Source organism: Acomys russatus, chromosome X, assembly GCF_903995435.1.
Source record: "Acomys russatus chromosome X, mAcoRus1.1, whole genome shotgun sequence".
Classification (NCBI taxonomy): domain Eukaryota; kingdom Metazoa; phylum Chordata; class Mammalia; order Rodentia; family Muridae; genus Acomys; species Acomys russatus.
The window spans coordinates 53,448,907-53,470,853 of NC_067169.1; the positions used below are offsets into that span (position 1 = coordinate 53,448,907).

Consider the following 21,947-nt stretch of genomic DNA (forward strand, 5'->3'; position numbering starts at 1 on the left):
TGTTGTTATGTCATTGTGGGAGAGAAAAATTAGGAGGGAAATGTGCATCAGTATAAATGATCTAAAGAGATACTAGTCGAAGCCAGGCGTGTGTACAGGCCTGCAGCCCCAGCATCCTGGAGGCAGCAGCCAGATGATCCCCACAAGTGGAGACCAACCTGATGTACACAGTGAGCTCCGGGGGTCAGACCCAGTCCCATTCCACAAAGATACAATCACTAGACTCGGATTGACAGCTCTGCATTAAGATAACATACATATTTCAACAAGCTTCACAAACCCCAGACGTAAGGCAAGGTAGCCTTTAATTTGGTAAGTTTAGGTGACATTGACACTAAAAGTCGAATTCAGATTGTGGATATTTAAGTAATAGTGCACACTTCAAACTCCTAAATTAAAGGTATCACTAATAGAAATCACTCCAAGAGGCCCACGTGTGTACCCTTAGGTCTACTTTCATGTACTTACACTCATGTGCCTTCACACACATCAATGTCTTCTTTGCATTTTGTCTTACTAAGTGATGTAAAATTCTAAATATTGCTCCAGGACATTTTCTTTGATGCAGGGTCACCACTATCTCAGGCCTGCCTGGACATCGTTATGTAACAGATGCTGGCTTTGACTTCCAGATCCTCCTGCCAGGCCCTCCTCACTTGTTGGGATTACAGTTGTTTACCACCATGCTCAGCTTTCTACATTTGTAGTCAAAGAATATATTCACTCCAGTGTGTGCGTGCGTGCGTGCATGTGTGCGTGTGTGTGTGTGTGTGTGTGTGTGTGTGCCCCTTGACCATTTAATTCGCGTGTGACATGGAGGCACAGTGTAGATGGCGAGATCATCCTTCCCATGAAATTTCTAGTATTCCCATTTCACCAGTTATTACAGAGAGTGTGGCTGTAGTAATTTTCCCTCATTTCCAGTGTGTGGGAGTGTTTCTTGGGGATTACGGCTCAAGACTGGGTAAAAACAGTATAGGGCATCTAGCTAACTTAATTTTCCCTTAAATAATCATCATTGAGGATTTTGAAGTTGTTTTCCTATGAGTCTGCCTATCCATATAGGAAAAGTGCACACCAAAACCCAAACCAAACCAAAACAACAACACCTTTGCTGTTGCCCTGAATTCAGTTCGGCTGGGGCATCGTGTAGTTTATGTGGCAACCAGAGCAGAGATGCACATCTACAAGTGAACACTTTTGGCAAGTGTTTATGGGCTGGAAACATCAGTAAATATTGTGAACACATTTCTAGTCCTTTACTACGTGCGATGACCATCAAATTGTCCTGGTTGGGTTACATCTGTCTCTGTGTTTCTACCAGTATTTCTCACTGGGTTTGGTGGCTTGAGAAAATAACCATCACCCTTTAAATTCCTGACTCGGGAGTAGATGTCAACATGTTTCCTTGCCCTTCCTAATTTCTTTTCTTTCTTTCTTTTTTTTTTTTAAATCAATGCATGTTTAGTTTTATTATTAACATGTGTAGATTACAGTCGCCCAATTCAGCAAGTCATTCACTGCTCCCCTATCCTAAATTTTCTTTTCTTTTTCAGTATAATTTATTCACATTACATCCTTAATTGCTTATTGTCTAGAGCACGTACCATGAGCAGTACGTGGCAATGGTAGGATTGGAATGCCTAAGTCTCAGCCACAGCACATGGAGGCATGCAGAGTAGGAGAAGAGCTGCAGTTCCACCCCCCCCCCCCACTGTGGGTATGCCTAACATCAGGCTGCTGGCAGCCTGGGTCCCCCCCCCACTGTGGGTATGCCTAACATCAGGCTGCTGGCAGCCTGGGTCCCCCCCCCCCACTGTGGGTATGCCTAACATCAGGCTGCTGGCAGCCTGGGTCCGTGTGTGCTGGTGCCACTTCTGCAGTGGGAAGCACTCTGGCCTTGGCCTTTTGCCTTTTCTCGGATTGCAGAGCCCAGTCTGGTGTGTTTGTGGACAGAGAAGCAAGTGGTAGACATCTTTCCGGAGTAGTGGTTGGTTTTGTCGGGGAGGATCGGAGAAGAGCTGGCACAAGTTCCACAGCGGAAGTGGCAGGTTCCAGGGAACTGGTCTCCAAACCACAGGTGGAACCCATTAAGTGTCCAAAGGCCCGAGTTTAGTGGTGAATGCAGACAGGACTGTATACTGCTGGCAGAATTTTAATGAGAGTGTGCAGCCAGAGGTTCTGGCATGTTACCTTGGCTTGCTTTCTTCTCTTTCTACCTTTCTTTCTGTCCTCCCTCCTTTTTTCTTTCTTTCTATTTAGTTTTTAACAGTGAAAAGACAGCGGAAGAGAGAAACCATGTCAATTATTGATAATGAGACACCTTCGAGTGGGATTTAAAATACATGTCCAAATAAAATTCTACAGGGTTTGGTTTAATAAAAAATATCTCTGTGGGTAACTATCTTGAGGCTGAGGACCTGATCTGGAGGCAGAAATGATCCTGTGATTTGGACTGAGCATATCAAGTAAAAAGATAACCCGAGCAGGCAAAAGAGTGACAGAGCTCTCTTCGGAGTTGAAACTTTATGGGTGCAAAAGACTGCTTCTTACTTGTAGGGCTGATTAGAAAGCTCAGAGGTTGAGGGAGTGAGAGAGAGCAATGGCCTCCATCCCTGGCTGCAAGCAGATGTCTTGGAGAAAGCACGGATATGCAAAAGATCTTTTCTTCCAGGGATGGAGAAACTTGCAAGAAAATAAGGGTCTCTGTGGCTCTATAGAAGGGACTGCCACTGCAGAGGTGGAGAGTGTGGTGGCCCATGGAAGGGTAGCGCTGCCCACGGGCAGCCATGGGAGGGAGAGCAGGGCCTGGATGAAGGGCAGCTGGAGTTTGTCTGAGCTGGCCTTTGACTTCCTTCAGTGAACACCAAAACCTGAACACTGCAATGGAGTGGAAGTGTTTTCCTGCTGGGCACTGCAGGGCAACCTAGAGCTTGAAGCTTACAACACGTGGCACTTGCCTAGCTGTCACAGAAGAAAGGGTAGCAGATGTCAGCTCTTCCCCCACCAGGCAGGACAGAGGAAAACTGATTTGGACCCAGACAAACGATAAATAGCTGGCCAGCTCAGTGGACACCAGAAAGTGGACAGCATACTGTCTTGGGCTCAAAGGCCCTAGAGTCCCTCCCAATTCAACACAACAACAGAAAGGAGATTTCAAATGAGTGACATTAGCAGGTGTGGAACCACGGTCCTGGTCAGTGGGATAAGAAACCGGAGGGTGAGCACAGTAATCACAGCACACAATGAATACCCACGGACATCAAATTCCATTAAAGGGCAGTTGTTAAGACAGCTTCACAGCAGATCAAACGTATGGGACACCTGGGCTTCCAACATGTCAAAAACAAGCAGAACATACAATGGGAAAATAGCCAACTCAGAGCAACAGTAAAACAAAAGAGGACATTGACCAACACCAGAAATACGCAATACGCCTAGAAGGCACTTGTAAAGGTAACTGAAGTACTCGGAATGGAAGCCAGAATCAAAGGAAGAACATACATATTTGTGTCTGTGTGGTTGAGAAACCGCCACATTTTTCAGATGTCACCCGTCCCTGTACTGAGCTCTACATACCAAGCAATCCTAGGGCAAATCAAGGCAAGTGCGTCTTAATGTGGACACAATTTGACCATGATGTTCTTATAGAAGACACGATTTTTCAAAACATTGGAAACAAAGAATAACGGGGGGGGCGGGGGCAGGGAGAGAAACTATTTTACTCAGATAATAAAAATGACTTTCCAGTCTCCATAACAGGAAGAGCAACAATAAAATGCCGCCAGTGGGAGACATTTGGAAAAACAGAAGCAGCAAAATCATGCGGAAATTTAGGAGCCATCGTACTGGGACATGGAGCCAGCCGGCAATGCCAGGGCAAAGAGTCTAGCTGGCTCCTGTCTAGAAAGGGTAGGCTGGAAGGTGGAACTCTAACCTGTTGGACATGACGCAACAAAAAGAGGCGCTTGCTGATTGGAGACCTCTTCTGATTCCTTGTGGGTTCCCCATGAGTTGACCTCTGACCCCTAGGTTTATTGAAGATCCCTGCATGTCAGAGGAGAGGCTTGGGGAAAGAAAGCAGCCTGTGGGGGAACAATGAGGCCCGGTGAGGTGGGAGGCAGAAGTAAGCAAAGGCGCCATTCACTTGGGGAAGTTAGATTATAATCGGTGCCCCTCTGGACTGTGCAGTGGCAAAGTGACATACCACAAGGGCATGGTATCGCCACCGGCCTCCCGATGTAGTGGCCGAAAGTCAGGAGATACACGTGCAGATCTCCACGAGGCCGCTCATTCTCCAGCCCTTTCCGTAAATGTCACCACGCATGCGTGGCCACCGGGCACAAGCCATGTGGGCATGCTGTAGGAAGTTAACAACGAGGCAAAGAGAAAGGAGCTGGGCCAAGCACTGATGCATGCGCAAAAAAGGTCCAAGTGGAGAGCTGCGGGCAGAGGCATCTTTCTCCCCTGAAGGGGCAGAGAGAGCGGGGCAGATGATCTCAAAGGACCCAGCGGATTCTTCCCAGTAACAGCCAATAGGAGGAAGGTGTGCTTTGAGTGTGGTCCCCAGGCTTCTGGTGTCTTCATCAGTGGCCTCCACCTCTGGGAGCGGTGGCCCCGCACCCTTCCGGCCCCAGGCTGCAGTACGGGCCCCGGCCGGCAGAGGCACTGCGGGGCGGCGCCAGCGCGTTCCCACAGCTCGCTGCAGAGCCCGGTGGTGGTGGCGGCGGCGGCTGCGCCCCCTCCCCTGCCCGCTTCCTAGTCCTAGGGGTCTGAGGGCCGCGGCCTGGGACTCCAGCAGACCCGGGGGCTGCGGGTGTTGTCGGCGGCCGCCGCAGCGTCCCTGGCGACGCCACGGTCCTCGCGGCCTCGCAGCCAGCGCTCGGGCCGGCCGCCGAATGCCCGTGGACGCGCATCTCCTCCCCGAGTTCCTGCTTCCTGGGCCAGCCAAAGCCGCAGGTGAGAACGTCCGCGGTAGAGGTGACACCCAGGGCCTGCGGGTCTCAGAGGCCCCCCCGGCCTCCTTCTTCTCTCTTCCTTGCCCAGGAAACCCCGCGGGGGCGCCTGCAGCGGGGACGCTCAATGCTCCCCGGAGCCCCGAGAGCACTTCTTCTGAGGCACATAGCCCCCGCCCAGGTGATTCTGCGAGCTCCTTTGTGGACCCCACAAGCCCCTAGGGGTTCCCCCGCCGAGCACCCCGCGGGCCCCACCACCCCTGGCGCGCATGCCCAGACGCCCCAGGAGCTAGAAAGTAGCTGAGCTGCTGGCGCAGTACCTGCTGGTTAAGAACGCGAAGACTGTGTGGATCAAAAAGGCAGACATGCTGAAGTGTGTCGTCCTACAGGTGCAGGAGCTTCTTCCCCGAGAGTGTCAAGAGAGCCTCTGACCTCCCCGAGTTAGTCTTTGGGTCTAGGTGAAGGAACTTGGCCCTCCAGAGCACTCCTATGTCCCGAACAGGAAAAAAAAATCCATCCTGCCCTGCCTTTGGGGCCTGAGAGGCGACCAGGGCACACCAAAGACTGGGCTTCCACTGAGTACCCCGGACTTGATCTTCGTGCAGGCCAGCTGTGTCCCAGAGGAGGTGTCCCGGGAGGTGTGGAGGGTGTTGGAGGTTTGTTCGCCTAAAAAGCATCCTATCCTTGGGGAGCCGTCGCCAAGGCGCATCACCAGAGCTTGTGTGCAGCCCAAGCATCTGGTGCAGGAGTGAGTAGGTGGCCACCAGCACTCCCTTGCTCTCGGTGTTCTTGTGGGGCTCTCAAAGGAACCAAGACAGATGGAAGTCCTGGAGTTTGTGGCCCAAGTGAATGACACCCTGCCCAGAGCCTTGCTGGGGCAGTAAATGTGGCCTTGCAAGAAGAGGAGGAAATGCCCGGTGCTGTGCGGTGGCCCAGAAGCAGCTGCTGGTGATGATGTGACAAGTGCGAGTGTTAGTGCGAGCCAGTTCCAGGGCCTGTGCCATGGCTGAAGCAAGCACCAGCGCCAGTGCCAATGCAAGTGCCAGGGCCAGGGCCAGGGCTAGAGCCATGCCAGAGTGATGGTCAGTACCGGGGACAGTGCCGGGGACAGTCACAGTCTCAGGCCAGAGTTAGGGCTTCTCTGCTGCTGCCAGGCATGACTGAGGCTGAGGCTTCCTTGCTTTTGTTGTGGGTAGTCAAAGGGGTGCTGGAGCAGTGGGCCCTGGGCCTCTGGTGTATGAAGAGTGCAGGGGTAGAGCAGGGTCAGGAAGGAGTCATAGCATTGTGCCTTCTCTGTGCTTCGTGGTGACTTAGCGCTCAATCTGCGCATTGCAACGTCGTGTTTGCTTTGTAGCTGCCCCATTTCCCGTTGACAAACAGTTGCCAGGGATCAAGTGCTGAAGGCTGATGGTGTGGCTGAGTGGTAGAAAGAAGACTCTCCTCACACGGGTGAGGCGTTGAGCTCCATCCCTGGCACCGTAACATAAAACAAATGGAAAGCGACTCGCTGTGAACCATGTCAAATCAGAGTGGAAGTAAAATCTCTCTCCAATCCCTACTTCTATAAGGCCTGTGCCTAAGTGCGAGCATCTCCGTTCATGCTTGGCATACACCCAGAGTTTCATTGTTCCTTATTTAGGAGAGATTTGTCCATTTATGCAAAACATTTGTGACACACTGTCGTTTTGGATCTGAAGTATACTAGAGCCTGTATTTCTTTGAGATGTTGAAGGAATTTAAAGCACAGCGATTACCCCTCTTCAGATACTAAGAGGCAAAAGACAAATGTGACTAAAATCTGACACGCAGCAAAATCAGCTATTTATTTGTATTCGCCCAGAGCTCTGGAATGTAGGGAGAATAAAATTGAACTAGACACCTTGCTCATGGACTCATTCATTTAACGTATGTCAAGTGGCCATTTGCTATATCGAGGCATGGTTCAGGGCAGTGGAGAGCCGAGAATAAGGCCGACTCAGCCTCTGCCAGGCACCTTAGAGTCTAGTTGGAGCTGGAGATGTGAATAACTTAGGTAGGAGAGGCAGTCAGAAGCGACCAGGGCAGACTTATGAACCATGTGGCCAGGGAGTCCTGAGGAGAGGCATGTAACCTTGGGAGGGGAGCACCCTGGAGGCAGCAGGCTTCATTGCAGTGAGGCAGCAGCTCCCAAGAGCTTCAGCACTAGAGATGGAAAAACTGCCACAGACGCCCTGTTGGGCTATTGTGGCTACCTGGAGGACCCCAAGCTTCCCTGGAACTGGGAGGCTAGAATTAGAGGGTACTGGAGGGACGCTGTGAGAGTGAGAACACGTGTGCAGGAGACACAGTCTTTACTTGTGCCCGAGAGAGGAGAGAGCAGTTAGAAATGACTGGGACCAGGCACTCTTGGCTCTGAGGTGAGCCAGAGGGAAGGCCCACCTCCAGCTGCTTTGGTAGCTGCTCTGGACCTGGCACCCGTGCAGCTTGCACACTACGCACCCTGGGTCCTTTCATCCGTCATTTCTTTTTTTGAAAATTTATATTCTATTAATTTATTCATATTACATCTCAATTGTTATCCCATCTCTTGTATCCTCCCATTCCTCCCTCCCTCCCATTTTCCCCTTACTCCCCTCCCCTATGACTGTGACTGAGGGGGACCTCCTCCCCCACCTCATGTCTCTTCTTGGTAGCCTGCTATCCTTCCTCTGAGTGCCAGCATGACTCCCCATCCAGGGGACATCGTCAAATATGGGGCACCAGAGATCTGGGCCCAGGGGTCGTGCTCAAACTATGACACCAGCCAAGGACAATACGTGCAGTAAACTTCGAACCCCTACCCAGATCTACCCAATGGACAGGACGTTCTTCACAGTTGAGTGGAGAGTGGGGACTGACTTTCTTCTGTCATCTCTAAGGAGTGGCAGGAGAGGAGCAAGAGTCTACCTACCAGAACAGGGATCATCCCCTGAGGCAATGGCACAAAGCAGCTGTTGTGTCATCCCTTGAGGCCTGGGGAGAGCCAGTGCTCAGTGTGCTATGAGGGCAGTGGTAGGGTTACAGTGAGGTTCCATGCATGAAAGAGGAAAACAAAGGCCTGTGTGTGAAGAGCTGTATAGGATTCAGTTGGGGTTGTGCGAACACCGCTGACAGAAGTGAGAGAGAAGCGTGTCTTAGCCTGGAGCAGAGCCAGCGTGAGCCTTGGTGGCCAGACTGGGGCCCAATCCAATTTAGTTGAGCTACTGAAGTTTTATGAGAACAGAGGGATTCTGTGAAAGTATAGGCCTACCCAGTTTTGATGGCCCGTGTGACATGGCTTTTGAAGGAGCCACCTTGCCTGTGGTAAGCTAGGATAGCTTCCAGCGGCTATCAGGAGCACAGGAGCTAGCCTGTGAGTGCCTCTGGCCCTTACATGCTGCTAGTCACGTCACTTAGGTGCTGTGCACCTTGGAAACCCCTTGTCCTCTAGGCAGAAACTGCAGCAGATCTGGCCCGAGTACTCTTGGGGCCTCCCCCTGGGATATGTGGGGTCCAGAGAGCATTGCATCTAAAATGCCTCATTCATTCCCTTGTGTAACTACATCCAGGAGAGGTGTCTGCTGGTGCAGTGGAGTGACTGCAATATGGGGATGTGAGGTGAACTGCAGAGGGTGTTGTGGGGATGCTCGCAGTTTATCTTTGGAGTAGGGCTCTTGGGGGTGAATATGTGGGTGTCAGTCTAAGCCCTTTATGTGGGATGCCAAACACCTCCACTCCACTTGCAGTCCACAGACCATTGTCAGTGGAGGCTGAGGCTGCATATTATATACACATATATATGATATATTAACATATGCATATATATATCTTTAAGTTTTTCTCCAAAATAAACATGGAGATACATTGTCTATAGCCCATAGTCCTATTATGTATCTTGTAGAGAAAATATCTTGTGTATTGTAGGAAGACAACACCTGCCAATTAAGAAAGCCTATGCCCTACAGAAATGGGTAGACTAGAAGGTGGGACATCCCACCTTCTGGGATAGAGCGACAAGGGGGAAGATTTGCCCCGGAAGATGTAAGGAGGATACATGCAGTTACCTGAGCAGAGGTAACCAGCCATGTGGCAGAACTTAGATTAGAATAAATAGGTTTTTGTGTTATAAACTAATCAGGGAACGAGCCCAGCTGCATGGCCTAGCTATTTGTAAGTATATTTTGAATCTTGTGAGTCTTTATTCTGGGAGCTTGGGGCCAGGAGGAAAACCCCCCAAAACATAATGGCACCCTATGTTGGGTAATATATGTAAAATGATTATTAATATGAGCATAAATGCATAAAATTAGTATGGCAGCAGTTACCCTTTAACCAGCTATTTACCCAAATAACCACACGGAGAAACTATGATTTATTAAATTAGCCTTGAGCACAATCCTAAGCAATTATTACTCCACCCTAAACCTCCAAGCTAGTCTATCTTCCTCCCAGCCAATACCCCAATAATACTGGCATTTTTGTCCTTTCCTATTCCAGCTCTCTCTTCCTGGTGCTTCCTGGACTTCTCCTCCTGGCTCAACCTCCTGCTTCCTCTCTCTTTCTCCTCCCCTCGCTGGAATTGGATGCCCCGCCCTATTCTCTCTGTCGCTCAGTATTGGCTGGCCAGCGTTTTATTGTCAAGGCAGAGAATTAATGAGGAGCAACATTTGTACATACTTGAGACATGATAGTCTTAGAATAAATATAAATCCATTGACACTTATGGATGTTATGATGTTTCAATCATTGTGTTTATGTTTGAAACCAGATAGTGGGATAGAGAAATCAGCATTTGAATAGTACAGGGGTAATTCACACACAGTGAACAGCAACATTATGCCAACAGTACGTTAGAAAGCTCTTCTGCCCCATGAAGAGTACTAAGGATGCCATCCATCCACTTGCCTACATCCTAAAATGCTCCCTGTCTCCAAATGCCAAGTACATCTCACCTAATTTTTTTTTCAGGAGGGGTACAGGAACAGTATTGTTCCAGAACACAACAGATGTGTGGACTTGTTTCCACCTAGATTGGAAAGAAGCATGAGGTAGCCAGATGTGGCAGAAAGGAAAAGTGTAAGCCTATATAAAAAGGGCTCCTCCGCCCCACCCCCCCGCCGAGTACTGCTCTCCTCTAAAGAAGTGGGGAAGATAACCACCCCTCATTTCTACAAGGCTGAGACTGCTCTATAGGATCAGGGTCCCCATTAAGACAGAAAATAAAGCCAAGACTTTTGAGGGTCCCCCATGAGGTCAGATTCCCTGTTGTTTCTGAAGTCCAGGGTGTTAATACCCTGCTCTCTAGTATCTGGTGTTGCAATTTCATTTTTCATTATTATTCTTGTTTTATGTGCATGGTTGTTTTGCACACACCTTGCACCAGGTGTGTGCCTGGTGCTCACAGAGGTCGAAATGGAGGGTCTGATAGATCTTTTGGAAGTGGGCTTATGCTCATTTGTGAGCCATATTGTGAGTGTTGGGAATCAAGCCTAGGCCCTCTTAACCACTGAACCACTGCCCAGCTGGACTTTTGCAATTTCTCACATGGCCTCCTCCTTGTGAGATTAAGGGTTCAGCTGTTCCCTACCCTCCACTGGGGCCTAGTCCTGAGATAACCATGCTTCATTATCACTCAAGGTTACCAAGGAAAAGCAAGAAATACTCACACAGGAGGAGGAACCATGCTAGTTGGAGAAAAAGTTGTCTCTTGCAGGGTGTTTGTCTTGACTAGCAGTGAGCTGACTGGGAACTGTTTGTGAGCACAGAAGTCTGGAGACGTTTCTCAGGATTCCTTCACGTGCTCCCACCACTGTACAGGCACCCCCTGTAGCCCCCTCTGCTCCTCCCCTCCCCCTTCATAATGAAGGCTGCAAGGATTTCCCCATGTAAGGGTTGTTTGTCATGGAATGGGGCATAGACACGCAATTAGCCCCTAAGGGCTCTTGAGAACATTCAAGTGTCCCTTGGGGTCAGAGGTGAGAGATGTGGGAAATTCGCTCTTGACTGGTACCTACATTGAACAAAAGCTTCACCATCACCACCAAGCAGCAGGCACCATTGCTTCAAGAAGTGTGAGTGGCCTTCCGGAACTAAGAAAGACACTAGATCCTGCCAATCTCATACCCTGTTAAGTGCCAACAAATATGGAGACCCAATCCTTCCATCTGAGCTGAATGTCACTATGGAATGTAGAAGGAAATATCAAGAAGCCAAAACACTGTAAAGTTGCCAGTGTTTATTTCAATCTCATCAAACAAGATTCTTGGGATAACAGGGACCTGGGTAGCAGAAGGCCTTGCTCACTGTCCATGGCCCCATGTCCAGGGCTCCCGTGATCTCAGCCTCGGCGAGTCCGGCGTCCTCTCCTAAGGAGGAAACAGTCAAATGGACCCTAAAAGCCCTGTGGGAATTGAGAGGAGGGCTTGGGTGCTGACTGGGGGAAGCAAGAGAGACAGCCAGGCTTGCTGTGAGAGATGAGAGAGGGAGGGGCTAGCTCAGAGCCCTCACCTGAAGAAGCTGGACACACGTGCCAGCGCTCTCTGGAAGCGGCCCTTCCAGGACCTTCTTGGAGGAGCAGACTCCCTGGTCCCTCTTGGCCCATAGCATGCGTTCTCGATGGTGAGAGCAAAGACACCACCTTCCTGGGAGTACCATGGGTTTCCGCCAGTCTGAAAAAGAGAGTTAAGGCCACAGTTCCATCATGGCTGCTGTCCACAACCCGATCTGTCTACTGCGATGCGCCCCTGCACTGCTGGTAGAGGTGCACAGGATGGAGAAGAGGGGAGACCTGCCAGGAGCAACCCCAGCCCCCCCTGGAGGGTGTTCCAGACTCCATGGAAATGACACTTACCAACCCAGGAGGAGGAAAGCAGGGGATGAAGACCATGATTTCAGGAGCGTACTTTGTGGCCAGAATGAGTCCTAGGGATCTGCTGAGCTGCCCTCTGGGCTGCGCCGAGTGTAATTGCTGAGCACGCCCCTTCACGGCGCCTGCCCACTCTGTCCCTGCCCATGGTTCCTCCCTGCTTCTGTCCAGTACATTCAGCCCTGCCAGTGGATACATTTCTGATACGAGTCCTCTCCTCTGTTCCTGTGTCTCTCACTCCCACATCCCCAACCTCCGGTCCTCCCTTCAACCTTGTCTCTTTCTCTCCTCCTTGTCCCGCCCTCCATTGTCTTCCTCCTCACTCACCCTTTCCCTCTCCCTGTCTCTCTGTGCTCTTCTCTCTGCCCCAGCCCCAGCCAGCCGCAAGACATGTTTCTGCTTCCTGAGTAGAGAAGCACTAAGCCCTGTGAGAACGGAGCATGCTAATATTTTAGCCATACCTCATTTTGGGTGACAGTACTTGATCTCCTGCCTTCAGCAGACTCTCCTAGTCCCAGTGTGCAGCAGTCCAGTTTCTTGTCTCGTGTCCTTTCTTAGGTCCTGGAGAACGCTTTAGTGTCGTCATCCAAGCAAGGGTGTTGTATATACTCTGCTTCAGGCAGACACTGTCACCATATAACTCTCCCCGCCCCACCCCCGCCCCAGTTATCAGACACTGAGGTGTGAAAGCTTGTAGGTGACATCCCGAGTGACGCCTATGGTGAAGATGTGGCATTGGTGAGGAATGGGTAGCTACTCACGTGCCTTTGTGGCTACAAAGCGTGGACGCAAAGGGAGAGGGGTGTCTTGCCCTTTGAAAGCATATGTTGTGTAAAGCTGCCGCTGGCCTTCAGCTATCACCTCTCTTCTGTGGTCTCTACGGACATAACTCTGGAGTTGTGGGTGGTCCAGCAGTGGGAGAGAAGTTCGGTGAAGGAGTTGCAGGTGGGTGGGGGCTTACCACGGAGCTGACGCTGTTGGTGAAATTTGCCAGACACACTCTCGAGACAGGCCTTCTCTGCTCCCTGAGGTAACGGTTACCAGCCTTGGAGGTGTGTAAGCTGGCATGCCACTCCTTCGCCGTGCCCTAAAAAGCAGGGTGTCAGTGGTCCCTGTGCACATTAGAGACAGAAGAGCCCAGGGTTTTCATGTGTACCTTTACATCCTTTACCCAAGCACCCCAATAGTTCATTTTTGCCCAAAAACTCAGAACTGTCACGCCCCATCCCAAAGTGAATAGTTTTCCTTGTCCTCACTGTCTCCTTTCCCTTCCCATGGATTCAAACTCCTCCAAATACCCCTGTGCTAATGAGGACAAAGGCCTGCCTTTTGGTCCAGCATCCATAAGAGAACCAACCCCTAGTTTCCTTGCCTGCACTTGTTGCCATCCTGAGCTACCACCAGGGGGCAGAACGAGATGGGAGAATTATCTCAGCCAGGGCCCCTGAGCCCTTTTTTGTTTGTTGTTTTTGTTTATTTCTTTATTATGTATACAGTGCTTTGCCTGCATGTACACTGGCAGGCGGAAGAGGGCATCCCATTAGAGATGGTTGTGAGCCACCACGTGGTTGCTGGGAATTGACCTCACGACCTCTGGAAGAGCAGTCAGTGCTCTTAACCACTGAGCCATCTCTCCAGCCCTGAGCCCTTTATGATGCAGCTTCTGAATGAGGTTTCCCATGAGCTAAGGACTCATGCCAAGATTTTGCCCTGTAAGTTGCTTGAGGATGTGCCCAGGGCCTGATCGGGAAGTCCCGACGTGTGTAGGGACGCTCGAGCACTCACACCTGTGGGAAGGGCTGTGGGCCCACTCCCTGACCAGAACTAGATGGGGGGCAGCCTCTGACACTGTCTCGAGGTAGTATACATGTGTCCTGTCTGTCACTTGACAGCATGTAATTGGGAACACGAGAAGGTCAGTGTCAGCCACAGGACACTCCTTCAGTCTGCTTTGGATTGAACTGTGCCCCTTCACAATTCTTTATTGTTGTTGAAGTCTTTTTTTTTTTTTTTTACTACTTTTTTTTTTGCTTTTGTTTTTGTTTTTGTTTTGTTTTTTTTTTCCAAGACTGGGTTTCTCTGTGTAGCCTTACCTGTCCTGGACTCACTTTGTAGACCAGGCTGGCCTCGAACTCACGGTGATCCACCAGCCTCTGCCTCCCAAGTGCTGGGATTAAAGGCATGTGCCACCACCGCCTGGCTGTGTTGTTGAAGTCTTAACCCAGAGCTGACTGGGTTTGGAGCCTTTAGTGTGGAACTGGGGTGGAACTTAACCACGGGTAGGAAGCTGACTCAAAAGGGCTGGTGCACTCACCTGAAGAGACACCTGAGGACTTGCTCTATATATGCACGAATGCTGCATGGAGATGCTGTGGGACAGCATGGAGAGAAGGAGGCTAAGGTGGAAGGTTTAGCAGAAGGCAAGCTGGGAAACACGTTGTCCTTGGACTTGCCATTCTGCAGGGCCATTAGAAAATAAATTTCTGTTGTTCTAATCATCTGGTCTTCAGTGTTCTTTTCATGGCAGTCCACAAAGCAGCCTAATGTGCTCATCTTTGGGTTTTTTCTGTACAATGAAGCTGGGGTTCCTATGATAACCAGGTAGCTTACTCTTTGGGAAATCAAAGCAGAGTATGAACCTGGTAGTCTTGAGCAGGATGGGTGTTTCCCCGCCTTTGGAGCCTCTTGGAGAACAAAAGTTATCTCCTCTCCCCTGCTTTGGACGGTATGGCGGTTCTTCAGAGTGTGGGAGGGTTTGAGTCATGTTACAGATTCCCCCACTGTGCGTTCGATTCATGCCAAGAAGAGCTTACAATATGTCTGAAATTTCATAGAATTATTAGGCTATATGAAGAGAAGAAAGTGCTTTTCATGGCAGCGTAGGGTTTATCAGGTGCTGACATGGACAAGGGTTATATATAGGGAAGAGAGAGGATGTGGGAATGTTCAGTTGTAGTGCCTGTTACACAGAAGAGAGGTCAGCAGGATCCTGTCAGCCCAGAGGGACAACTGGATAAACTACAGGTAATTACTGTGGGAAGCGCTAGGTGCATGGTGGGGGGTGGGTGGGATCGCAATAAAGCTTCGTGACTGGCAAGCAGCTCCTCCAAGGTCTTAAAAGGTGGGAAGCCCTGTGCTTAAACAATAACAGACCATTCTCCGAGGATGTATAGTAGTGTCTCCTCTTTTAAATCTCATCTTGGCCATGAATGATCCTCCTGGCTACGTTCTCACCACAGGATGCAGGAATGGTGACAGAACAGTCCCTCCATGCAGCTTCCCCTATCACGAGCCCTCCAACTCTCAGTTGGTACGTGTCTTAAGAATTCTGTAAACATGCATTTACATGTGCCTATGTGGTCCCATGGATACAAATGGTTCTCTTATTCCTTGACATAAAAATAGACTTAGATTGCACAGAGTGTAAAACATTCTTAATCCTTTTCATTTTACTCGAGGACTGTGGGAATTTATGTGTCATCTCACAAAAAGCTATGTGCCCACGGGTTTCAAGACCCGCATAGGCTTTGTAACATGTGCAATGTGCCAGCCTTCTTTAATGTCCAGATGTAAGGACCTTTTTCTTGGCTCAGTATAGTTTTCAACGTTGTACGTGCTTCTCAGGTACCTTGGTTTACAGAGATGGTATCTCTAGAAAAAATATGGAAATAGAATTTGGGGGACACAAGAAAGGTGTATTTAAAGGTCAAGTAACCATTGATAAATGCACCTCCACGTAGGAGGTGTGAATTGGTGAGGCTCATGCTGTTACTGATTGCCCTTCAGCCTGGTCTTTGCTGTTGCTGCCTCCTCAAACTTTGGCACTTGGATGGTTGCTATATGAGCCATATTGAGAAAATGGCTCCTTGAAACAACCTGAGATCCAAGGGTGGGCGGTTCATCCCAGGCAGGGAGCACTCAGCTGGCCTCCAGGACCCGTGCTGGGGTGAGATCAGGAAAGGCACAAGGACAGCACAAAGGCACGGGAGAAGCTCAGGGACCATGGGATTGATTGCTAGCTCAGTCCGGAAATTCTTCAGTCTTGGTGGTTGTCATGGAGTCAGGGATGTTTTCCCGGGCATGAGCTCTCTGGAATGAGTGAGGATAGGGCTCAATGGGAGGGGGAGCTCTGGAGGAACGAGACTAGGCAGCTGCAGTGCCTTTGAGACCATTAGCAGGCAGCTGCCGATGATTTCTCTACCATGTGTTTACAGTACTTAAACATGGCTACCACGAGGTGGCAGAGTACAGCCTCATGTCTTCATAGAGACACAGAACTCTGGGGCTGTGGGTATGCAGAAGCGGTTGGCCTGTTTGAAGTTTGCAGGGCCTGATCAGGCTGGTCTGGATTCTTGAGGTCTGTCTTGTGACTTCAGGGGTGATAATGTCCTAGGACCACGTCCGGCCTAAGCTACCCAGTACCCCTGCATTGTAGCTCTGGGCTTTGAAAATTGACCATTTTGGACATGGTGAGAGGAGCAGGTCAGGGTGACAAACAGGGCATTAGCAGATGGAGCCATGGAGAGAGAACCATCCGGAGACAGCCCCTGGTGACAGCAATGGCGTTAGAGTCATTGTACCTTGGCTACAATGCCCTAGTCCCCTGAGATTTGTAATCAAAGTATGTGCAGGTATACAGAAATACATAGATCTTTCGATGAAAGATGTCACCGTGGAGGTGATATGCTATGGCAGCTCTGGAAGCCGGTCCACCTTGTTCAAGGTCACACAGAGAGAAGGTATCACTGGGAGGAGAGCCAATTGAGAACACTATGATTGTGACTAGGAGTGACATGAACCACGCCTCCTAGCAACCGACAGGGTCCAGGAACTAAGGCGCTGTGAAATGCCCACCATGACAAGGACAATAAAGCAGGGTTGTGCCAGCCAAGTATGGCACCAAAATCTGTGGCCTACTGCCGAGTCTAACCAGGAGTGAGGTGGTGTAGCTCGGACATCAGGCTCTGCTGAGTGGGGAGTGGGGATTCTGTGGCTGGCTTTCTCTGTGTGCTGGGCAGGTATAGAGCGATGAGGCCTCCTTATCATGAAGCTCTACTCCACTAAATCCATTCATTGCCTGTTGGCCTTTTGGCTGTACCCAGTCATACCGCTTTCTCAGCCATCTGATGAGTTGGAGGGTGGGGCTCTCCCACCAAAGTTCCTACTTCCAGCTTTGTCCTGAAGGGCTGAAAGGAGCAGGAGGCTTCAGAACCTCATCTAGTGCACTACCCTGTGTTCATTTGAACATCGCAGATTCATTTCTGGAATTCCCAAAAGCCTTACAGGAAAGGTTGCTCTCCACCTGCATACACGGTTCAGCCCCTGCTCTGTGGGAATATTGGGGGCAGTTAAGGGAGAGTGGGTACTCCGATCCAGAACAGAATCTAGGATCTGCACATTTAGTGGTTGCATGATCATCACCTCATTTGGTCAGTGCAAGGTGCCCCAAGACAAGGACTACTTGTTCCCACATCAGCAAGGCAAAGCTGTTCCTCAAAGCAGAGCCTGAATATGGGCAATTATGGCAATGTCCCAAGCAGAGGTCACAGTTCAGTGTGTAATAGCTATATGGGGAAGAGTTCTCTCTCTCTCTCTCTCTCTCTCTCTCTCTCTCTCTCTCTCTCTCTCTCTCTCTCTCTCTCTCTCTCTCTGTACTTTTGTGAGCAGAGCTGACGCAGGGGTGGGAAGGGGACTGGGGTGGAACTGGAAGGGAAGCAGCAAGGTAGAGGGAGGGAGGAATAGAGGCTTGCAGGGGCAGATGGAGAAAGCTTTGGCCTTCTGCATCCGCATCATGACCTTGTCCTGCTTTTGATAAGGCCCCTTCATGCACTCCGGAATTCCTTACACAAGCTTCCACTGTGATCTGCCTCCCTTCCAGGAGAACAATTGCTTTTGTGCTATGTGCTGGGAAGGTCTTTGCCTGCAGTTAACTTTGAGCATCACAGACCCAGAGAGCAAGTGAAATCCTTGTAAGGGAGTGCTGGGTCCAGAGGGGAGCTACAAGTGCAAAGGCCCCCGAGGGACAGGAGAATGGGGGGTTCTCTTTGTTGAGTGAAGGCAAGGCTGAGACCGCTGTGGAGAGAATCCTGAGGCTGTGGGATAGATCAGAGGTGTGTGGAGTGAGAGGCAAAGCCCCTTCCAAAATCATTCCACTTGGAAATGGTGATAGGTAGGGAAGTTTCCACAAGGCTGGTTAGGAATGTTTCCTGGGCTTTCCCATGGTGGATATGCTGGCCTTAATTAATGACCCATCTCTAGGTCTTGATGCAAAGGCCTAAGTAATGCGCATCAGTGTGGCTGCCTAAATGGCAGTGCCCGGATCTATGCTCTGGCCCCGGGCGAGCCGGAAGAGGCCATATTACTAGGACATTGATGTGATTCAATCGGTGGCCCAGCCTGGCTGCTAAAGGAAGGACGGGGTTCCCAGCAGATATGAAATGCATGACAAGAGGCAGAATTATGGGATCAGGCCCCTGACCTAGGAAGTCAAGGAGGGTAGGGGGATTTCATGGGGGATGGAGGGGAGGATACAGGAGAGGCAGGGGGCGTGGAGGCAGCAGGAAGGAGCACAGCTGGCCTTCTGTCCAAGCCACATGGCCACATCATGTGTTCTGATAAGGGCCACTCTCTCTTCCTCCCTGGAGACTTGTTTAGAAATGTATCCTCTCGGATCTGCCTCCCTTCTAGAAGAATAAGGGCTTGTGTGCTGCCTACTGGAGATGTCTTTTGCCCGCAGTTATTTTTTCGGCACCTCTCGAGTCAGTGCAAACATTCCTTAGAGTGGATCATGGGCTCGAACCAGGTCACCTGTCTTAGTAGTGGAGCCTACCATTTTCTAAGTGCCTAGGGGATTCCAGATACTGTCACGTTACTTAAACTGGCGTGTATTTTCAAACAATCTTTCAGGCTCAGGGTCAGTTGATTTCACGGAAGCAGTAACTCTGGCCAGGGGCATCAAGTGATTTGTCCAAAGTCACACAGAAGACTCACACCTAAACTGGGACTCCACCATGAGCCTGACTGAGGGGTGGGCACATCATGTGCCTCCTGGGTCACAAGAAACCTTCCCAGTAGGACTCAGGTCTTCTGTCACTTGCCCACAGTCCCAACACCCGGGTGGGTATTCCTGTTGTCTTCTACATTATGACTGATCTGTAGTAAGTCACACCAAGTGCACCAGCTTCACAATATACAGTTTTCCTCTCAGAGTTTGGTGGATCAGGGATTCGACATGACTTGTCTGTCTTCTTAGCTTTTCTGATGATACCTTACTAGTGCCAGTCAATGTGTCAGATGCCCAGGGACTGTGGTCTCTATCCCATAGGCTTGGCTGAAGGTGAACCGATGGTTGGCAGGTCAGTTCCTAATGCTGGCATCATGAGGGCCTCAGCTTCTTTCTGGCTGTTAGAGATGTACTGCAGTAGCTCCTTGCCAGCTGACTGTTTCCACCTGAAACTGGTGCAGTTAGTGGCTGAGGGAGGACGTTTGCTTCCAAGATGGATGGCTTAGCCTTGTGCTGCCCTTGGGCAGGAATTGTACACAGTCATAGTTTCTAAATTCTGGTGGCTAGAAGCATGGCGTCAGGGGCACAAGTGCCCACGAGGAAGTTGTCACTGGAGGCTGTTCTAGAAGAGTGCTTAGCACACATGTTGCTGCACTTACTTGAACGATGTAGTCAGAAGAGGTGGGGGCCCTTCTAAAGGAAGGAAAAGGTTGAGTAAAAGACTGGAGAGCACCGAGGAGCTGCTCCATACTCAAGTGACAATTACAGGGAAAGCAGGAGTACGTTCAGCCACACACAATTAGGTAAGCAGTGGGGCTGCCATATCATTCTCCCCTGTTTTCTGAGGATTTTCTCCTGCGGTGTTGCAGTGGAAAAGATTCTAAACATGGAAGACATAAGGCAAAGGGGAGCTCCCGTGGCCTCCGTACACATTGTTCCAGAGCCAAATGCTTCATGGTGAGGGGCATGTTGAACTGCAGGCAGTCTCATGAGCCCAACAGGTCGATTTGGAAGCCAAAATCCCCAATCAAAGGCTTAGGCAAGACCAAAGCAGTGTTGTGCCAAGAGTGCGGATGCTATGGATTTTCCCAGCACCTGGAAACAGATGGGGATCATGCTCTGCTCCTGTTTTGCTGAATTCTCCCCAAAGGCAGAACAGTCAGGGGACGTAGAGTGACTTAAACAGCCAGAGGCATGAGTGATGCCTTGTGGCAATGGAACTCTCCTGGGTCAGGGTCTTGTTGTCAGAATGTAAGTTATTGCTTCCCTCTAGGCCCTACGTGTGGCTTCCGGGATGTGTTGGCTCCTTCAGACCCAGCTCCACAACCTTCAACCCACAGCCATTTCACTCAGCACTTCAGCTGTCGCTCCGTCTCTGATGAAATATTTGAAAGCAGGACTGTGGTATCCTTTGCGTCTCAGAGTCACTTACTGTCCCCTTCACCAAAACACACAAACCATGCACTCAGAAGGTGGACAGTCCTGTGGGCAGGGACAGCAAATATTACAAAGCCACACCACTGAAATGCACTTAGAAGCTGAGAAACTTGCAAAGTAAGCAATCGGGAGCAGCAGAGAGGACTTGGTCACCATCTGTGACTCCATATCTGTGGCTCTGCTGATCTCCAAGTTCCTGAATTGTCTCCATAGCGAAGGAGAACTGAGTGGCAAGTGGTCCTTGAGCACCCTGAGGACTCAAGGCACAGGCTACCGTTCTCCTGGTGGGACCAAAGTGGAGACAGCTAGACTTGCTACTGTGAGAGAGGCTGAGACTGTCTGGGTGCTCTCCTGAAGCACCCACCACACATACCTATCCAGTGAGGAACTAGCTCTGCCAAGCGCAGGCAGAAGATTGAGCTTCCTTGGCTCTCATGTAAATGTGCTCAGGTGTTGACAAAAGGGCCTACGGGGTCTAGGGATACAGCATAGTCCATAGGGGCCTCTTCTTGCATGCATGCAGTCCCCAGAATTGGTCCCTGTCACCATAGGTAACAGGTGCGGTCACAAATATCTGTAATCCCAGGACTGAGAAGGTGGAGGCGGGAGGTTCAGAAGGTCAAGGACATGATAGCAATGTCTATGCCAGCCTGAGCTACATACTTTGTCTTGAAGCAAAGAGAGAAAAGGGAGAAATGAGAAGAGGCTTGAAGCAAAGAGAGAAAAGGGAGAAATGAGAAGAGGAGAGGGAGAGGGAAGGGCAACTAGAAAGCACAATGTCTTAAACAGATCCAGCCCTTGTCAGGAATATCCTTATGCCCAGTAATGACCCAGTTGCTAGCCTCCTTCAAGCACTAACTGGGAGCTTCCCGTGGGCCCAGATCTGCACTTGTGATCACCCTGACTTCAACATATCCTGACAGTATGGGCCACGGTAGCCAGCCCAGATATATGTTCATTCTATACACCGGGGAATTCCAATGGCCTGGTTTACTGGTCTTTTGTGGGCAGTGACGAATCACACTGGAGGGAAAACAGACTAGACTCCCCATGTTCTTGAGTTTACTTCCCATGGGGAAGGGAGGATGATTCAGCCACCTATACTGCAAAGCCAGGGCCTCACCCTTTGCCTTGCAGGGGTGGGCCCTTAGGGGAGACCCAGTTTTCCTCATAAAGGAAAGTCCTCCTTCAGCCCCAGTAGTGTTATAGAGACATTCAGATTCTTCCAGAAGTGTCCTGTGCGTATGGTGTATGAAAGGAGTTAGTGTCAGGGACACGCAAACCTCTTAATCTCTTTGTGTTTTGAAGGCTGAGGTCCTGCATCCTCTGTGAAAGTCCATCCCCCTATGCCCCTGGCCCAGTTTTCCACTTCCCCTTCTACAGATAAGTACAAGCTGGCCAAGCACTTGATACATTCTCCTCACTCCTTTGAACCTTGGGATCCATCGCTGCCTTGCATATCTATACCCTGTCCTTTCCTCCCATCTCCCCCAAAGCCATTCTGAGAGTTTATGCCCAGCGCAGTACACCAAGGCCAATGACTAAATGAGTTAGGCGATCCCTATTGTTGAGAATGCTCTAGCTTTAGACTTAGGGAATGAAAAAATTTGCATTTGACAAGCATTACATTTACTAAAAGCCGAACATATCCACCTGTCAATTCTATCTTTCTAGTTTCCAGTCCCATCCT

The 21,947-nt window shown here is 50.1% G+C and overlaps 1 protein-coding gene across 1 annotated transcript in view; it reads left to right on the top strand.

Annotated features, from left to right (window-relative positions):
• The first annotated feature begins 5,754 nt into the window (after positions 1 to 5,754).
• LOC127185280 (doublesex- and mab-3-related transcription factor C1-like) overlaps positions 5,755 to 21,947 on the top strand; it is a 35,602-nt gene continuing 19,409 nt past the window's right edge. Inside the window, exon 1 of the mRNA XM_051141803.1 lies at positions 5,755 to 5,903. Coding sequence (XP_050997760.1) covers positions 5,866 to 5,903 — 38 coding nt within the window. The 5' untranslated portion in view covers positions 5,755 to 5,865. The remainder of the gene's footprint in view (positions 5,904 to 21,947) is intronic.